The sequence below is a fragment of the Schistocerca cancellata genome, chromosome 8, assembly GCF_023864275.1.
Source record: "Schistocerca cancellata isolate TAMUIC-IGC-003103 chromosome 8, iqSchCanc2.1, whole genome shotgun sequence".
Classification (NCBI taxonomy): domain Eukaryota; kingdom Metazoa; phylum Arthropoda; class Insecta; order Orthoptera; family Acrididae; genus Schistocerca; species Schistocerca cancellata.
Genome location: NC_064633.1, coordinates 297,721,136 through 297,742,305, shown reverse-complemented (window position 1 = coordinate 297,742,305; position 21,170 = coordinate 297,721,136). Strand labels below are relative to the sequence as shown.

Genomic DNA, 21,170 nt, shown 5'->3' with positions numbered 1-21,170 from the left:
TTGTTTTCTTTCTTACTTTTAGACAAGTCATTCCTCAAAAAGTTTAACAATTTTCGTATTTTAGTTTTAATTTTCAAGTTTTTTTCTCAGAAAGCATGAAGCATCTTACAGTTCAACATCGTTCGGTATTCTGTTGCTTTCATCATTGCGCTGATTACTTTGAGACTTTTTTCCGTCTCATGTTGGTCAGTTTGATTCAAACATTTGTCCATTTCTAACCCTTTGTTTGGCTATGAAAATTCTGCTTGGAATTCATTGGTAAATCTTTGGGAGTCCTGTTTTGGCTCTCCTCTTACATGTGGCCAATAACAAATTTTATGTGAGTTCTGTAACCTGGTTCTAATTTTAATGGAGTAAAGACTATGATTAAAACTCGTGGCAAGCTATAACTATTTAAGCTATTAAGTTCATCACAAATTTCATGACAGTGTAGTCTCTATGATGAACCTATATATTCTTCATAGTGGGGCCACAACGATAAATTTATCAAAGGAATCGGGAATTTTTCCACTAGCCTTCCTTTTTATTGCCCCACAGCTGTCCGAACCGTTAACAATAACAAAAATTATTCCATTCCATTGTGGCAGGGTGCTAAGGCAACCAGTTTTGAAATATTTCAGAATGAAAATAGATACATTTTAGAAGCAAAAAGAACGGAAGCTCATACTATGAACACGTTGCCATTTATGTAAGTATGACACTTTTCTATGTTCACGCTAGATAATTGCCAGAAATCTGGAACAATTAGAAGAACAAAGAAATACATCCCAAGTGGCAAAATGGCGCATTGCTTTAATTACCTAGTCAAACTGTGAGCTGTGTCCAGTTAACCAATGTCAGGCGCAATGGCAGCTAAAGACAGAGAACAGTGTAAAGTCCCGGTCTGGCAGATAATAGCGAATAAGTATGTAGGCTAACCCCTGCATTACATCTTTGTGGCCATCTAAAATTGTTTCCAAATCAAGATTTCGTATGCTTTGTGTTCGCAGCTTGTAAGTATTTAAACTGTCATGTACACAAAATGTTGTGTTACAATCATCGATATATGCAATTTTCTTTGTTTTCACAATGTTTCAGATGCCACTGATGGTGGGTCTTATGCCGAAAAACTAATTTGTCAATTAAATATTTTCACATGCAACTCTGGTGAACAGCAAGACGTCTTTTAAGAGATATTACCCAAGGTTTAAGGTACAAGTGTGATGGAAACCATAGAATAAAAACTCAAATATAACATCATAATAGATTTATTTCATTGAGTATCCCAATATGAGCCGTTAGCGCTGCCGGCTTTGATAGGCCGCCAAGTTCATCCCAGGATGGCTGCGCTGTAGCCGGCGTGATACGGGGCGACGTAGGCAGCAGAGTAGGGGGCGGCGTAGGCCACGGGAGCGGCGGCAGCGGTGTAGGCGACGGGGGCGGCGACGGCGGGGGCGGTGTAGGCGGCGGGGGCGGCGGCTACGTAGCTGGCCAGCAGGCCGGGGGCCGGCTTGGGGCCGGGGGCGGCCAGGCAGGCGGCCACCACGGCCAGGACGACGATCAGCTGTAGGTACAACACAAGGACTAGCGTAAGCACTCTGGTCTTGTGAGCGTGAACTGGTATTAACTCACGGAAAAACATAGTTATGTAAAACTAGCAATTAAAGGAAATCCGGGATTAAAACTATTAAGTTTCATCCCTATGGAATGAGGTTTGTAAAATACGTAAAAATGTATACCAACTTAATGTTTCTCTTCAAAAAGTGTTACTGTATACCACTGCTCATTTTTATCCCGTTACCACCAAAGGTCCATATACAAATTATTACAAAAGTCTATTCGTTATATTTGCTTCACAACTGTCAGTGTTAACACTATTTTAGCCACACGTGGCAACATCAAGATTCTTTATGAATGGTGGATCTCGTATAGGTTTCCTCTTTGCTCATCTCCGTGAAATGATTACCATATTTCTATATTTCCAGCCAACACATCTAACACTGTCAACTGTGTTTCATACCCTCGTTCTGAAGACACTGTTGAATAACATTGTATGTCGGGATACAGTCCGCCATCTAAAGGTATTTCTGTTATCACTCCCAGCCTCTGTATTTAAATATAAGAAAATTCCACTTTCCAGCAATTTGTAAGAAATGCCGGCTACAAAGGAAGATAAAAGAGCAAATAATCTCCATAATTTATCATCTGGGGTTGAATAAGCTTTGCCGTTATTGTGCGTTAAAAGGTAAATCTCTCAAATACATCCAAAGTGTTTCACTAAGAGCGTGCCTGTTGGGGGTGTCAAGGTATTGCCGTACCCAACTCTTGTGTGGACTTTCCCAGCTCATAATAGGTGGACCAACATTTTAATGTGGCCTCAAAAACGATGTTGAAGTAGACGTTCTACTTGTTTACACATTACTACCCCAAATGACCGACAAAAGCAGAAGACCATTTGGGGATCGAACACCCAGAGCTTGGACCTGCAGTCTATTACTTACCTAGTCAACTACACAGTTAAAACCAGTAGGAGGATAAATAAACTTCTAATTGGTCCACCAATAACTGAAGTTTCCAAACATTGCCTTGTATCATCACTCTCGCGCACATAGGTCAGATTACCAGACGAATATTATCTTTGTCACATCTAACGTTACTTGCAATGATGATCGAAGTATTTAAAACTTTCTAGAAATATCTGCCGAAGCAGACTATTTGGATATAAAACTTAAGATTCAGCATTTAGTACTCCAATGTAACATACACATTCTGAGAAGTCTCATGTATGTGAACTCCACAGAGAACTGTAAACTAGCAGTTTTTGGAGTGCGAGTACTACCTAACTCACCTGTTTGTACATGATGCTTGCTTGGTGGCTACTGGTAACCCTGTGGCTGCAACACGCCGCCTCGCCTTTATATACTGAGTCTGCGGGCCCGGCGCTCGTCCAAGTCACGTCCTGGGACGTCGATTACGAAGCAGAGGCGACATGAGATTGCGACGTACGAAACCAGGAGACAGCTTCCCTGTTAGATGTAGTGAAACGTATGTTAGTTCAAATTAGAATATTCCCAAGCAATCAATATATCTAGTAAATTTTGCTTACATGCATTAATTGTTTAGGCCTACATCAATACGTGACATACATACTGCACATCTAGAAAACGACGAATCGTACACAAAAAAATATTTCTTGGTGAAAAGTTAATATTAGAAAAGGGACAGCCGTATCTCTGATCTCCCTAACAACTGGCCAAGTCCTAACGACTTGTCCTGTGTGGGCGAAGTCAAATTTGATTTTTTTTCGAATGGAAACGCTCCCACCCCATCTACATTTATTGTATATTCGGATTCTACGTCTAGAAATACTTACGTTTTACAAAACATACCGTTTCCCATTCGTCGTAAATGGCATTGTATTCGACAAATGACAAGTGTGCCTGTTTTTGCAATTAAGAACATATACATCTGATTCTTCATTACATTCACGATGTAAATATAAACCATTGTGCTCCAACGGTTGGTATCTTTGTTTGATATATACTTTAGTACCACAAATTGGGTAGTACAGTACAGTATTGTTAGCCAATATGGTATCTGGTTAGAATCTACGTTTAGCATGGTACAGGAGTAGCGACCTGACTGTACTATTTTTCTATTTCTACCTCGAAGCTTGCGTGTCAGTGAGCCCCTTACCTCTCACCTTTGAGTGGCTGGTGCTAATGCGTTCACATCGTTTGAGGCCGAAGGCCATTGTGGAGGCTCCCCTTGTGGCATCGTCCATTCACCCTGTGAGCAGACAGGAGGCCGCTCCTTCAGCATGGCCCGCCAAGGCACATGGTGTGAAGGGTTAACTACACTCCTGGAAATTGAAATAAGAACGCCGTGAATTCATTGTCCCAGGAAGGGAAAACTTTATTGACACATTCCTGGGGTCAGATACATCACATGATCACACTGACAGAACCACAGGCACATAGATACAGGCAACAGAGCATGCACAATGTCGGCACTAGTACAGTGAATATCCACCTTTCGCAGCAATGCAGGCTGCTATTCTCCCATGGAGACGATCGTAGAGATGCTGGATGTAGTCCTGTGGAACGGCTTGCCATGCCATTTCCACCTGGCGCCTCAGTTGGACCAGCGTTCGTGCTGGACGTGCAGACCGCGTGAGACGACGCTTCATCCAGTCCCAAACATGCTCAATGGGGGACAGATCCGGAGATCTTGCTGGCCAGGGTAGTTGACTTACACCTTCTAGAGCACGTTGGGTGGCACGGGATACATGCGGACGTCATTGTCCTGTTGGAACAGCAAGTTCCCTTGCCGGTCTAGGAATGGTAGAACGATGGGTTCGATGACGGTTTGGATGTACCGTGCACTATTCAGTGTCCCCTCGACGATCACCAGTGGTGTACGGCCAGTGTAGGAGATCGCTCCCCACACCATGATGCCGGGTGTTGGCCCTGTGTGCCTCGGTCGTATGCAGTCCTGATTGTGGCGCTCACCTGCACGGCGCCAAACACGCATACGACCATCATTGGCACCAAGGCAGAAGCGACTCTCATCGCTGAAGACGACACGTCTCCATTCGTCCCTCCATTCACGCCTGTCGCGACACCACTGGAGGCGGGCTGCACGATGTTGGGGCGTGAGCGGAAGACGGCCTAACGGTGTGCGGGACCGTAGCCCAGCTTCATGGAGACGGTTGCGAATGGTCCTCGCCGATACCACAGGAGCAACAGTGTCCCTAATGTGCTGGGAAGTGGCGGTGCGGTCCCCTACGGCACTGCGTAGGATCCTACGGTCTTGGCGTGCATCCGTGCGTCGCTGCGGTCCGGTCCCAGGTCGACGGGCACGTGCACCTACCGCCGACCACTGGCGACAACATCCATGTACTGTGGAGACCTCACGCCCCACGTGTTGAGCAATTCGGCGGTACGTCCACCCGGCCTCCCGCATGCCCACTATACGCCCTCGCTCAAAGTCCGTCAACTGCACATACGGTTCACGTCCACGCTGTCGCGGCATGCTACCAGTGTTAAAGACTGCGATGGAGCTCCGTATGCCACGGCAAACTGGCTGACACTGACGGCGGCGGTGCACAAATGCTGCGCAGCTAGCGCCATTCGACGGCCAACACCGCGGTTCCTGGTGTGTCCGCTGTGCCGTGCGAGTGATCATTGCTGGTACAGCCCTCTCGCAGTGTCCGGAGCAAGTATGGTGGGTCTGACACACTGGTGTCATTGTGTTCTGTTTTCCATTTCCAGGAGTGTAGTTACCGGGAACTCCAACTTCAGGCGCGTTATGGAACCCCTTAGGCAGACAGCGTTCAGGGCAGGAAAGAAAACCAATGTGCACTCGGTATGGCTGCCGGGCTGCGACGAGGAAATGGCCGGGGTAGGGAGGGGGGTGGAGGACGTATGGTCATCCGAGATGTGGAGAAGGTAGCGCCTGCGGCTACAGGGCTTACAGGGTGCAGTCATCGGCAAGTTGCACCTCACGCTTGTTTCTTGGGTCCTGAGGTCATCCTCAGATCATACAGGCGGAGGTGGTTAAGGCTGCTGGCCTTAGCAAACGGTGCAAGCAGAGCTCGCAATATGTAACATTATTCCCAGAGTCTAGCGTCGTCGTTTCGTTCGGAGTCGAGAGGAGGGTCTAAAAAAAAAAAGGCTTCACCCAGTCTGCACTGGTCTACGCTGAAGAATGCTGGTCCTGCGCTATTTTGGAGGCCTCGTGGGCGTTTTTTCGGCGAGGAATTAGGTTGAGGTTCTCCGACGAACAGTCCCCAGACGACTCATAGATAACGAACTCTGACAGCGTTCAGAGTAAAAACACTTCGACTGTCAATATTTTATGAGTATGTTGTCGAAGTGTTCATGACAGAGCTATTTAATTTACTGCCCTCCAGAAAACTTCTCACACTCAAATTGCTCTCGTGGCCAAAACATCGTTGTAGCCCGAAGCAGGAAGCTCTGAGACATTTGGCGATTGACAGAATATATATCGAAAAGACAGATTAGACACCATTGAGGAGGATGCGTACATTGCATTTGACAAAAATATTGTCCCTGTTGACATCGAATTTGACTGTGACAGGGAAGTTATCTGGTTATCTGTAACAGGTCTAGTTGAAGTCAAGTTAATTGTTATGTTCATACCGTCCACCCGATTCCGCTGTGACGGTTTTAGAGTCATCAAAGAAAGTAGTGCAGAAATAGCCAGATCACGCAAAATTAGTTAAATAAAAATGAAAATGTCGTGTGGCTAGGGCCTCCCGTCAGGTAGACCATTCTTCGGGTGCAAGTATATCGATTTGACGCTACTTCGTCGACTTGCGCGTCGATGGGGATGACATGATGATAATTAGAAGAAAATCTCCGACCCAACGGGGAGTTGAGCCCGGGCCCTTAGGAGTGACATTCTGTCGCGCTGACAACTCAGCTACCGGGGGCGGACGCTAAATTAGTTGGAGGTATATTTAACCTACGGTGTGTAGACTGGTAAGACTATGGATTCACAACACAGGGTGCAGAAAGTGTGGTGTCACCGCCAGACACCACACTTGCTAGGTGGTAGCCTTTAAATCGGCCGCGGTCCGTTAGTATACGTCGGACCCGCGTGTCGCCACTATCAGTGATTGCAGACCGAGCGCCGCCACATGGCAGGTCTACAGAGACTTCCTAGGACTCGCCCCAGTTGTACAACCGACCTTGCTAGCGATGGTTCACTGACAAAATACGCTTTCATTTGCCGAGACGATAGTTAGCATAGCCTTCAGCTTCGTCATTTGCTACGACCTAGCAAGGCGCCATTACAAGTTACTATTGATACTGAATCATGTACCGTCAAGAGCGACGTACATCATTAATGGATTAAAGTTAAGTATTCCACCAGCTACGTCCGTTTTTTCTAAATTCTAATTTCCTTGTCCTGTTCCAGACCTCACGCCAGCCTGCGTGAGCTAAACCGCGTGCCTTTCGGCTTCCTCTAGTAACACGGTGTTGACTCTCCTGCCAACCTCAACACTGTTTTCTGTAAACTGGCTTGAGCACATAGTGCGACAGCCCATAATGTATGCGAATGTTTTTAAACCCTATAGCTACAGACAGACCCGACCTAATCGTCGTTTTGATTGCAAAGACAGCAATTAGTGACCATGATGTCATCACAGCGACTTTGGTTACTGAAGTTAATAAATCAAACAAGAAGCCTAGCACAGTATTGTTGCTAGAAAGTGCATATAGACATAGACAGTTTTTAGCATTCCACTTAGCCAATGAATTGACGTCATTTAGTTCCAGTTCGATGGGCGTAAACGAATTATGATCAAAGTTTTAACGGAATATAAATCGTACTCTGGAAAAATAGGTACTATGTAAAATGATTAAGGACGTTCCGAGATTCGATTCGAAAATCTCTGAGCAAGCAAAAGCTGTTGCACTCTCGGTTCAAAAGAGAACGATCAAATGGTGGCAGTCAGAAGTTAACAGACATTCGTTTGTCTGTAAAAAGATCGGTGCGTGAAGCTACGGTCATACTTTAGCGAAAGATTTTGCAGAGAACCAGAGGAAGTTTTTGCCCTAAGCAAAATCGCTAAATGAGTTGAAGGCTACTTTCCAGTCTTTCATTGACCAGACTGGTGTTGTAGTAGAAATCAAAGTATGGAAGGAGCTTTAAGTTTCACAGTTAATAAATCGTTCAAATAGGAAAATCGTGCAACCATACTGTCATTTGAGGAGTACTGTAATAACTCCCTTATGGAGGACAAAGCAATAAGAATCACTGCTATGTAAACACAATTGAAGTGTTGAAGAAAATGTAGATATCAAGTAAGTCACCAGCTCCAGTTGGAATCCAAATAGGGTTTTACAAACAGTAGGCTGCAGCATGGCCCATTTACTTAGATTGCAGTTATTGCGAATCTCTCGCCCACTGTATAGTCCCAAGGGACTGGTAGAAAGGCGCTGGTGACTCCTGTATATAAGAATGGTGAAAGGACCGATCCCAAAAATTGCAGACCAACTTCGGTTTATGTAGTGAACACTTTTTCAGTTCGAATATAAAAAATTACCTTGAGAGGGATAAGCGTCTGTCCACAATTCAGCAGAGTTTTAGAAGGTATCGCTTGTGTGAACTAATTTTGCCCTTTTCTCACATGCTACCTGAATTGCCCTCTGTGTTTATTGATTGGATAGCCACTGAATTGCTATTTATTTATTTAATGGGATAATAATAATTATTAAAAGGTGGCAATTTTATTTAAGCACTGATTTTACTCTTTCGATTGTTGCGAGTCAGCGATAGTGCAATGCTGCTCTCTTTGGAGAATACACATTTTATAAGAATTATTTGGTCCAGGAAACACTTTTGCTCTCACGGTTGCGATTTAGACGGTATTCGCGTAATTGTACTGATTAAAAGTTATCGTTTCCGAAAGACGCAGGTTAGATTAAAGCTGTTTGCACTTTTGCGCGTATAATGAAAATATTCATAACACGTCGCATAAAAAAAAGAAACATGCGAATCACAACCTTTCAAACGTTGAAAATATATGAAAAGGTATGATAAATGTTCTTCGCTGTTATTCAGGACAGGCTCAGACTAGACCTTGTAATTTTTAGTTATTGGAATTCACAAGACGTTACACTTCAGAGATATATGTTTTGAATAACTTGTATTTACCTTCTCTCTCTCTCCTTTTTACAGACTTTATATCTTCACATCGATTAAGGAACTTTTCCTTCTCTACCGACCAGTACGAGAACAAAATTCAGACTCAACAAAATGTCTTACATCGAAGTATTCCATGCTTAACCCTTAACAATCATATATAGTTTCGTAGTACAAACAATGATAATTTATTCCGTGCACTAGAAAGTCTTTGAAATACTTCTTTAAATCATGAAAATAAGGTTTGACATCGTCGTAATATTATTGTAGCCCTACATACCCTACGAACTATTGATCGGGGGGGAGGGAAGGGGGACATGTAAAGTCCATATTCCTAGACGTCCGTGAAGCATTCGCCACAGTGCCAAACTGGCGACTATTAACGAAGGTGCAAGCATACGGGAAAGGTTCCCTGATACGTGAGTTGCTCGAAAAACACTTAATTAACGGAACGCAGTGTTTCGTTGTCGATGGTGAGTTTTCATCGTCAGGAGCGCCGCAGGGAAGTGTGATAGAATCGCTGTTCTGGCAGTTATGATTGATAAGTAGAAGTCTGCGGCTGTTTGCTGATGATGCTGTTTTGTGTGGGAAGCTTTTGGCACCTTGATTGACTGTAGGATGACACAAGATAACCTAGACAAATTTCTAGCTGGTGTAATGAATGGCAGCTAGCTCAAAATATAGATAAATCTTGTTAATGTAGACGAGTAGCACAAACAATCATACAGTGTTCGAATGCAGCATTGGTTGGGTGCTGCTTAAATATCTAGGCGTAAAGTTGCATGGCAATATGAGAGGTAATGAGCATCTCAGGAGTGTAGTAGGGAAGGCGAATGATCAATTTCTGTTTATTGTGAGAATTTTAGGAAAGTGTGTTTCATTCGTAAAAGAGACCGCATATAATTCTCCTGTGCGACCGGATAGTTGGATATTCGCATCAGGACGGATTAAAGGACGACATCCAAGCAATTACCGGGTTGCTAGATTCGTTACCGATAGGTTCGAACAGCTCGAAAGTCTTACGGAGATGCTTCCGGAACCCAAATGGGAATCACTGGGTGGAAGACGACGTTCTTGGCGAGGTAGGATTAGAAACTGGATAATTTTTTGCTTCGTCCGTCTTAGTTGTAATAACATACAATTATTCCATCACCGATTTCGTTTTCCGGCTGATACGGTTACTCTCAAACCACACACCTAAAATTACAAAGTACGTGTCTTACAATAACGTGTACGTGTAGTATGTGTCTCCATATCACAAGCATATATATACTTAAAGCCATACCTTCTTACTAAGCGTAAATATTCATAAAATATGGTGTCAAAAGGCACGAATATCGTCTGTACAGAACGTCAAACAGTTGGCAACAAGCCCTCTCACTGATCTTAGCCTATGTATCTACTATTGCACCCGACCGATACAACCAAATACACAAATATTACCTTTAGTTGTCAACAGGACATATGGCTGTCTATTAGTATTCTATGGTGCTGCAGCACCCATTGCCGTATATTGATAACTCTCTTTTTTTATTGATCTCATTTTGTTAGTGATTTTTCGGTGGATATCTTCTGGGCGGACGTCCCATGAAACCTGTTGAAGTTCATCTTTGATCCGTTCACTTAGTTTTTTTCTTTTTTTTATTACAGCGGCAGTTAACCCTCTGACCGAACACGCTGAGCTACTGTGCCGGCTCCAACTGAACTAAGCTATGTCTCCGCAATATCCTTTCTTTCAGGAATGCTAATTCTGCAAGGTTCGCAGAAAACCTTCTGTGAAGTTTAGGGGGTAGGAAATGAGGTACTGGCAGAACTGAAGCTATGAGGGCGGGTCCTGAGTCGGGCTTGTGTAGTTCTTGGGTAGTTTAGTAGGCAGAGCACTTGTCCACAAAACGCAAAGGTCCTGAGTTCTTGTCTCGGTCCGGTACACAGTTTTAATCTGCCAGGAAGTTTAAACACTATATTTGTATTGCAAGCTACAGTACCAAAAACTACTACCTTCTAAACAGGGAGTCAATGCTAAGAATTAAAATATGCTTTTTTATTGTATGTTATCCATATACTATTAGAAATGAACTGATGTGAAAGACAGAAAACAGTTACGCATTTTTCAAATTACGTGATGTGTGTAACAATTGTTTACAAACCAACAGTTCCGCAATAAATCAGGTAACAGGTCATACACGTTAAAATATTACGTATGCACACAACCTACGCACATTGGTAATATAACAACATACGCCTCTCGCTACGAAAGGGAGTAACCTTAAGAACCGCTGACCGGACCTTTTCATACAATGCCTAGGTTGTAGAACCTAGCCGGCCGTGGTGGCCACGCGGTTAAAGGCGCTACAGTCTTGAACCGCGCGACCGCTACGGTCGCAGGTTCGAATCCTGCCTCGGGCATGGATGTGTGTCATGTCCTTAGGTTAGTTAGGTTTAATTAGTTCTAAGTTCTAGGCGACTGATGACCTTAGAAGTTAAGTCGCATAGTGCTCAGAAACATTTTGTAGAACCTAATCCCTTACCACCGTTCGTATCATGTACTAAAAATATCCTTCTTAAAACAAAATCTCCGGTTGCTTCTGGGATGTCGTCAATAAAATATGAACGTTTATAAGAATGTAGTTGAGGTATGTATGCAATTATGCCAAAAAATATCGTCACAAGTGCACCATCCTAAATTTCAATAAATAAAATAAGCTATTATATACTAAATACTATGGATATTCATGCGAAATGGCCCCATATGATATACCATGTTGAAATGCATTAGCCTACTTATTCTTACTGTAATATAGCCTACTGTATAGCTGTCTTGTATCGTAACACCCAGCTCGAATTGTGGACTCAAACCACCAACCCCTTATACTTATGGTGCTAGCCGCTATGTACCAGGAATATTACAAATCACGTGTTGCTTATACACTGATGTGAATGTACATTCAAATATAAATGGCTACTGCGTGGTGATATTTTATTTATTTATTACATGCCACGATAAAACAACAAAACTGCACAATAAGTCACATGTAATGCAGGCATTAAATAATATATACAAAGTAGACTGTGGTATATATATGCAAAGTCAAGTTCATAGCTAAAGTTCTGGTGAAGTGCCAAGGCATGGTAATATCTACAGGTTAGTCGCAGCCACGAAGCCCATACCAGGTAAGTGTGGCACCTACACATACCAACATATTTATCTGTTAAAACCAAGTGGAAAAATCCATAATACTATAGTACCAGATGCCTCGCAGTTCGCTATGGCTACATTCATTACCGTAACATACAGAATTGCTGAGGTACTTTCAAACATAAACTCCTAAACATATAAAACTACATTACACTCATGTAAAATATTTACAAATACTTATTATCTACGATTTACACATTTTTAGTAATCCATATTCACAGTGTGTGCAAACCCTGTACCACGTCAAACGGCACTTATACCTTGCGATTTCCAGCTCATAACATACCTTACTACAGTATCTGAATCACACTTCATAAATTGCAATACATTTTTCAAAACTTTAAAAAATGTGTTATACCTAAATTCCGCCCGGTCATTTAGCAGTTTAGCCGGTTCTTTGTCCTTTTCCCCACCTGTTCCCAACTCTTCAAGGATATATAATTTGGCCCCTCTTTCAGCCCTGTGAAAATTTCTCGTTGTATGCTCTATGGCACCTGGAACATACTCGTCAGTTCTTAAATACAGTCCGTAATCTTTTCTGTCCGATTGACTGATGGTACTATTTGCATCGTATTTCGAAACTCCTGCCCGTCTGCTGTGTAGTACTGCACTGAAATCAGGTATCACATTGTAATTTGTATGCACCAGGAGCCTCGAATTTATTGTATGTTTTGTCCTCGACTGGCTTACCAAGCGTATGTCTCAGTCTCTTCTTTAATGGACCCAACGTCCTTCACGCAATTTTGAATCTCTTTGAGAATGCTGAATCAAGTTGGTTCGCGGTCTCCCCGCGATAGAGTACAGTACCATACTTACGCTCTTTAGTAAGCACATTCTTCATTTATTTATGCTTCGGTGGAGATTGATTACAACTTCGGCTGTGTAACTGTGGGCAACTGCTGTCTGCTAGAGCCTCCTGAGTTCGATGCCTGTCTCCGCCTCATCCAGTAGCAATTTGCATACACGTGCCGCCATTGCGTTGAAGAACGCCATTTTATGAAGTTGAGTACTGTTAGAGTTATTGTAGATAATGGTGTCAGCATGAGTGGTTTCCTGTAAATTGCAAACCCTAAACCATTCTCTTTTCTGGAGACCGTGTTGTCTAGGAAATTAGTTTTCACATCCACTTCATTCTCTAGTGTGTATATAACATCCTTGTGATGCGAATTATATTTTGTCTTCAAACTATCCACGCTTTGTACTGTGTCGTCTAAAAAAGACGGCTTTGTTCCACAATTCTGGATTATCTCTGAAAACGTTCGTTTCCAGCACGTTTGTATAAATGTTCGCCATGGACCGAATAAATAGGTATCCATCGCTACATCTTCACATTGCTGACACAAATTCGCATCAAACTCGAAAGTCACACTTCTTGAAATTTACTTCCTCCACACTCATTACCCTGTGGCGGAAGTAATTGTCTCTTATTATGGGCATTGTCTCGTTAATAGGACCATTAGTATACAAAGTCAAGGTTGATCATACCATTAACATATCGACTGTTATTTGTAACACCTTTGCTTTATTCGCAAGGGATAAGCCGATAGCAACGCTGTGATACATGTCTAAACTACCTGTAAAGCACATTGTTAACATTTCCTGTAATGTAAAATTTCCGTTTTCCTACTTTTTAAAAATATTGTGAATAAATGACAGTGGGTGCTGGAACACCATGGAATACTAATAGACAGCCATGCGCGCATGCGCATATTTATGAGAGCAGCACCTAAGAAGGTGTCCTGTTGACTACTGAAAGTAATATTTGTCAGTGTGGTTGTATCAGTTAGGTGCACTAGTAGACACATTGTCTAATAATAATGAGAGTACTTTTTGGCCACTATCTGATTTTCTGTGCAGCCGTTATTTATGTTTTTTGCATCATGCTACATGGATAGTTGCGTTTAATAAAACGTCTATAAGCACGTAGGTACCTGTAATATGGACACGCATACAGTATGTTTAACATTACTGTGCGACATATACTTTCTAAATTTAGGTTTGTGGTTTGCGAATGGGCGTGTCTGCCCAAGACCGGTAACCCGGTAACCACTGAAGCAAAAATTACATGTAAATGGAACAGGGTCGAACGAAATTAAAAACAATAAAATCCAATTTCTTCATGGACATTTTATCTTATCACAATTGTTGTGGTTTGTACTCCAACGCTACTTGCTGGCGCGAGGGTCACGGTGGTTGCATGGAAAGGCACACTGAAATCAGTAATCCTTATGGTAGGGTTCGAGGGCGACCAATGAACTGAATCATTCTGATGGTTTGGGGACTCACTACAACTAACCCTGCATATAACACAAGCAGAAAATATTACCATACAAGTAGGTTATTTTCTCGTTATTTAAATGTTTAGCTACATTATTTGTAGTGTAAAGTCACATTTATAACACTTAAGTAACGTCTGAACATAATCATCAATGGTTATAACACAAAGAATTACATTTACAGAATCAAATGTGTAGGTTCTCAATTGAAGAAATAGGCACACTCCAATTTATCGCCCTCAGTGACACGTACCACGAATGATAAACAATGGTGTGCAAAAACTTTACGTATTTTAGGCGTAGAAGCCGAATATCCAATGAAAATTTAATGTTCCCATTAAAAAATACAAAATAGACCCATCCGCCTTTTGCTAATACTAGCTTTCCATTTAGAACATTTTTCTCATACGATATGTCATTTTCGAGAAAAGCTGTTACCTGAAATTAAAACGACATTCTCTGTACAAATAACTAAATTAAAGGAGCCGCCGCGTTTCTCTGTGTGCTCGTGAAGGCTAGTGTCAGAAAGTACAGTAGGATTTGATACGGTTTTCACTAATAAGTTGATTCATGAGGAAGATTTGTAAGTATAATTTATAATCATTTCGTGCAAATTAGGTGAACTTTTTATAAATTAAATTCCAACACCGCCTTTTTCCGTCTCTTTGTGATAATCACAGGACGTACTGCAGTAATTCTGATACGGTTTCCTCTGATTGGCAGTGAACGCTTGTGTATGCAGTCTATTACCGCAACACCAAACAAGTCGTCCGGTTGTGGACAGTGCTAACAGTGTGAAGCCGCGACGTGTCGCTAGTACTTTAATAACTCAAGATATTTAATGCGAACTTTAGTAGTCTCGTAATCTTCGAATACTGTATTAGCGGTATAGTGTTTGCGCTCGTAGACACGTCGATCGAATATCTAAGCGAAACGTTGCAAAGCAATATGAAATGTAACGAGCTCTAAAGTACGATCGTAGGGAAGGCGAACGAACGATTTCGGGATGTTGGGTGGGTTTCAAAAACGTGAGATCTTCAGTGCTGACGGTGTATAATACCCTTGTGCCAACCACCTGCGTCCCACGTAAGAACATTTTGCACATTTTGCATTTTGTTTCCTCTTGAACGAACTCAGCTAATTACTCGTTCTGCTGCTTACACTGGCAGATGAGTTTCCACTATACAAAAATTTTGACACTTTATCCCCATTATATAAATTGTTTGGTTTACAAAAAAAATCTACCAGCGGACGGAGTTTCATTTTTACTTGGTCCATAAGCTTTTTTTGGGCAATGCTACAAATATTATAGTACAAGCAACACACAGATTAAAAATAAATCTCTGTGACACACAAACGCTTCATAATATAATTCATTTTAGACTCAACGTCAGACACGAGCTTAGCATTCGATGTTTCCGTTTACAATGTGAAAATCATCTACTGGCCAAATCTATCCCTCATTTCTAATAAAGCAAAATCTAAACTACAAAATGTTAAGCAATTAAAACGTATGGGAGCTTCAAGATATTTATAACTGAAAACTGCTTATAGTCTCCTAGCAAACTTAGTACCTATAAACCACACACGCTTGAGGCTGCAACTAGAGTGAAAGTTTTTATGGAGTGTCTGTGTGCCACAGTAATTTATTTACACTAGGTGTGTTGTTTTCACTGGGACACTTCGTCCATTGTCCTGAAAAATCAAAAGAAACAAAGCCTTCTAAAATTGACAATGGTAATCAAATCATCAATGCAGTACTGGACGGTGCAGGTACAGCGAGAAAAGGACAGATGCCTTCAGTGAACCAGAAATATTTCGAACTTTACCGACGAAATAGCAAAATACGTACAAGAATCTTTACAACGCATCAGTATAGAGTGCTTATGAATAAGAGGAGTTATTATTTGTATTCAGATTAAAGACGTTGAGGTTCTATTTATCTAGTTGATAATATCCATTGACTATATTATCTTCAAAAGTGACACAGCCCTTCAGCAACTTTATTTTTACGCTGTTTAATGCCACAATATAGCACCAAGTCTTATGCTTGACAATGACACACAAGCTGAAATCGCAGTAGTACAAAAATCGTTTATAGGTAAAAATTTATGCCATTTAAAGAATATTCATAGAGGGTACGGTGTTAACACATCCATACAAGTTGATATGAGACTTTATATTTAGCATTTATTATGGGAAACATGATATTTTGAGCTACGACAATGACGACGTGGCTGCGTTGTGATGAAACCTTGGGTCGTCATGCCAGAAGAGTTGCACAAAATTAGAAAACCAAATCACTCTGAAGAGGACTGTTTCACAATAGCTGAGTAATTGTGATAAGTAAGTAGAAGAAATCGGTTGTCAGGTCAATGTTGTCACCACAGTTCCTTCTTGTATTCTTGGTTGAGTGCTGCTTCTTGTTTGGGTGCTGTGTATGTAAGATTAGAAACAAAGATTAGAAATTACCTTATTGCTGCTGATTTACCATCATTCATTACCGTGTAGCGAATATCATGTATTATGTTTGTCTGGTCTAGCTTCTTCTCCTTCTCATGAGGGCTTAAAAAATTAAAAATAATACTTTCGAAAAAAGGTTAAAAGTTAAGAAAGTTGTTTGGCTAAACGTAAGATACAAAGCAGATTAGAGAAACATGTGGCGCAGCTTTGATTTATGCTCTTAATTATGTACATCAGAACACGATTCGGTTGAGAATTTGGTATTCAATGGTCAGCTTAGCACCTTAGACTTTTAAGCAGTTTTATTCATAATTTCGAGAATCATTCAGTTACGTCTCAAATGTTTTTGTAAGCGGTTGTATTTCTTACATTTAGACAAATGATTCCCCAGAAAATTGAAGGTTTTTTCTTAATTTTACTTTTAATTTTCAAATTTTGTTCAGAAAGCATGAACCGTAGTATATTTCACATCGCATAGTATTCTGTTGCTTTAATAATTACGCTGGTTGCTCACAGACATTTTTACCATCTCACATTGTTCTTTTTCATATTCCATTTGTCCATTTCCCACAGTTCGTTTGGCTATGAAAATTCTGCTTAGAACCCATTGTGTAATTTGTTGCGAATCTTGTTTTGACTCCGCTAATATATGTGACCACTAAGGACATTAATGTAGGTTCTGTAACATGGTTGTAATTACAGTGGAGTAACGACTGTGATTAAATTGTGTGACAGGTTAGCACTATTTCTTGCATTTATCACAAATTTCTTGACGGTATACACTCTGCGAAAGAATTGGGAACCTGTAATCTTCAGCCAGTTGTTCCGGCGAATTCTGCACTACTACTTTCTCATGTTAGATAAATAGTTATACGTAATATTAATAACAATAGCGCAAGAGTCTCGTGGGTTGGGAGGCAACCAGTAACATATTAACCTATGTTTATCTTCGCAGTGGTCCAAAGCATTTGGACATGTTCCCGCTTAGTCTGCCTGCATTTAAAGTTCTTTTTCATTGGATCCCCAGCTGTCCAAATCATTAGCAACGATTATAAACTTGAACCAAAAAGAACGGGAGGTACATAATGAGAATACGCTGCTGTTTTTATACGTAGGACACTTTTCTAGCTAAAGCCTAGATAACGGCTCAAAATTCGGAGGGAATTATTAGAACAAACAAGGAAAAGTGGAAATAATGCTGCTTTAATCATCCATTCAAACTGTGATCTATGTTTAACTAAACTAATTTCTGGCACACTGCCAGCAGAAGGCAGGCCATGGTTTTGAGTCCCAGTCTGGTAGATAATTAGTGAAGAAGAATATATGATAGCCTCTAGTTTACGTCTCTGTGGCATTCTATAACTTTTCCGAACTGATAATTTCGCATGCATGGTGCTTCCCAGTTTGTAATTATTTACACTCAGCATGTATACAGAGTAATGTTATATGCAACAGTGTGTGACAATTATTGGTGTATTCTATGTTTCAGACTCTTCTGATGATGTGCCATTTTCCGGAATACCGGTGTATGAATTACATATTTCTATATGTAACTCATAGTGAACTGTTGTGCTGGAAGTCATACAATAAAACCTCAGATATAAGATCATAGTAGCTTTATTTCCACTGATTATTACAGTAAACACAATTAATGCTGAGGTCCATCACTGGCAGCGAAGTTCATCCCAGGATGGCTGCGCTGTAGGCAGCATGATACGGGGCGACGTAGGCAGCAGAGTAGGGGGCGGCGTAGGCCACGGGAGCTGCGGCAGCGGTGTAGGCGACGGGGGCGGCGACTGCGTGGGCGGTGTAGGCTGCGGGGGCGGCGGCCACGTAGCTGGCCAGCAGGCCGGGGGCCGGCTTGGGGCCGGGGGCGGCCAGGCAGGCGGCCACCACGGCCAGGACGACGATCAGCTGCAGATCCAATACAATACTGGCGTAAGCATTTCTGTCTTGTGAGCGAGAACTCTTTAACTCATGGAGCAACAGAGAAAAGTGAAATCACAATTAAATAAAACTGATATCAAAATAATTAAATTTCCTGCTTACAATATGAGGGCCTGTAAACACACATAAATACGTAAACACAGTTAACTGACTTTTCATCACGAAATACTTTGTCTACCTCTGCTAATTTTTATTATTAGTCCATAGAACAAATACTATAACCGTCTACTCGTTGTCTGCAACTTTTTCATGCAGTCGCAGAAAGAAATCGATGAACATCCTGCATAACTAAAAAAAAAAAAGAATGAAAAAACTGAATATATTCTGGGAGACAGTGTCCCAGTTAACACTTGACGTACACGTTAATTCTGCTATAGCCACATTTGGCAACACCAAGGACATCTGTGCGCGGTGGATATAACATCGTTTTCCAATTTCCTTATCTGCGTGAAAAGATGTCCATATTTTATACTGCCATACAATATATATATCGCAGTAAAGTGTTTCGAACTCGAATATAGTAAGATATTGTTGAGTGATTTCGAGATCAACTTTGCATACTGGGAGATAATATTCAAACGCTTTTTCTGTTACCATTTCTCTCTTCTTCATTAAAAACTCTGAAAATTCCACTTTGCTGCGACTTGTGGCAAAGGTCGACTACGAAGGCAGACAAAGGTGACAATAGTGTTTCTAGTTTATAAGCTGCGGTTCAATAAGCGTTGCCCTTACTTCATGTTATAAGATAAAGCTATCAGTTACCCGTAATGGGGCTGGTAGGGTGTTGCCATCTCCAGACACTTACGCTGAAATTGTCAGTCGATAAAGACAGGGCCAAATACTTAACGAGGCTTACAGATTAAAGTGCAACTGGACGTTCTTGACTTGAGGAATTATTACCATGAATTACAGAAAGGAGCTTAAGACCAAGTGGGGCATCGAACACCGGATCTTTCGGCTTGTCGTCTGGACATATCAAAAGAGCTACCAGGTCATTACCAATAGTGGTATTAACAAAAATTTGTGTACTCTATTAATAAGTCAGACTATAATTTTCTCTGTTACAGCTTACAATACTTGCAACGGTTATCGAAATATTTAAACCCTCATAGAGGATTATTCGTAAGCAGTATGTTATGAATTACACCTTAACATGCATACTTTAGAATTGAAAGCAATGATCTTATTCTGAGGAGTCTCGTATATGTCAACTCAACAGAGAATTGCCAGGTAGTAGGTCTTCGAAGAGCGAGCACAATCTGAACTCACCTGCTTGTACATGTTGCTTGCTTGGCTACTGGTAACCGTATGACTGGGAGCTCGCCGCCTCGCCTTTATATACTGAGCTTGTGGGTCAGGCACTCGTCCAAGTCACGTCTTGTGACGGCGATTACGACGCCGAAACGCCTTGTAGGCTACAACGTATCGCTGCCAGGAGTCGAATGGCTTGGCAGGTATCGCAAAATATATGGTACATCCGATTCAAATTTAAATATTCTTAGGCGACCGACATGGTATCTAGTGCATTTCTATTACGTAAGTTATTCGGTTAATCGTTAATCATAGACGTGACATTCTTACAGGAATGTAAATGTTGCTAAATTATCGTGTCCCACCGCTTTTTCATTTCTGAATGTGAAGGCTAATCTCAGAAGCTGCATTAGGTGTTATGACACGGTTTTCACTAGTAATGTAATTCACAACGGACCTTTTTGATTATAATTTATAGATATTTCGTGCCAATTGAGTTAACTTTGGTGAATTAACCTCCCGGACGGCGTGATTCTGTCGGTTTAGTAAAGGTAATCAGAAGAAGTACTGAAGGGATTTTGATTTTGTTTTCACTGACTTCATGAGGGAGATCTATGTTTATTAACACTCCGCTACGGTCGCAGATTCGAATCCTGCCTCGGGAACGGATGTGTTTGATTTCCTTAGGTTACATAGGTTTAAGTAGTTCTAAGTTCTAGGGTACTGACGACCTCATAAGATAAGTCTCATAGTGCTCAGAGCCATGTGAACCATTTTTCTATTACCACTACGCAAAAGAAGTCCTCTGTCGATAGACACAAGGTGCGACCAGCATGAAGCCGGGGCGGATCCCAGTAGGCTACTTTACTACCTCAAAAATTTTATTATGTGTTTTACTCGTACTGTAATGTCCAAATACAGTATTAGTAGTGTGCCGCGTGACGTAGCCATATCGAATAAATTCACGATCTACAATCCTGGAAATTGAAATAAGAACACCGTGAATTCATTGTCCCAGGAAGGAGAAACTTTATTGACACATTCCTGGGGTCAGATACATCACATGATCACACTGACAGAACCACAGGCACATAGACACAGGCAACAGAGCATGCACAATGTCGGCACTAGTACAGTGTATATCCACCTTTCGCAGCAGTGCAGGCTCCTATTCTCCATGGAGACGATCGTAGAGATGCTGGATGTAGTCCGATGGAACGTCTTGCCATGCCATTTCCACCTGGCGCCTCAGTTGGACCAGCGTTCGTGCTGGACGTGCAGACCGCGTGAGACGACGCTTCATCCAGTCCCAAACATGCTCAATGGGGGACAGATCCGGAGATCTTGCTGGCCAGGGTAGTTGACTTACACCTTCTAGAGCA

General features: G+C 41.7%; 1 protein-coding gene across 1 annotated transcript; it reads right to left on the bottom strand.

Moving 5' to 3' along the window:
• Positions 1 to 1,231: 1,231 nt before the first annotated feature.
• On the bottom strand, positions 1,232 to 19,832 carry LOC126094642 (vitelline membrane protein Vm26Ab-like). The gene is made up of 2 exons (XM_049909137.1): positions 19,807 to 19,832; positions 1,232 to 1,543 (listed from the first exon to the last, which is right to left on the bottom strand). Exons 1-2 carry the CDS (start codon positions 19,816 to 19,818, stop codon positions 1,310 to 1,312), a joined length of 246 nt encoding a protein of 81 aa, XP_049765094.1. The 5' UTR covers positions 19,819 to 19,832; the 3' UTR covers positions 1,232 to 1,309.
• Positions 19,833 to 21,170: the final 1,338 nt, after the last annotated feature.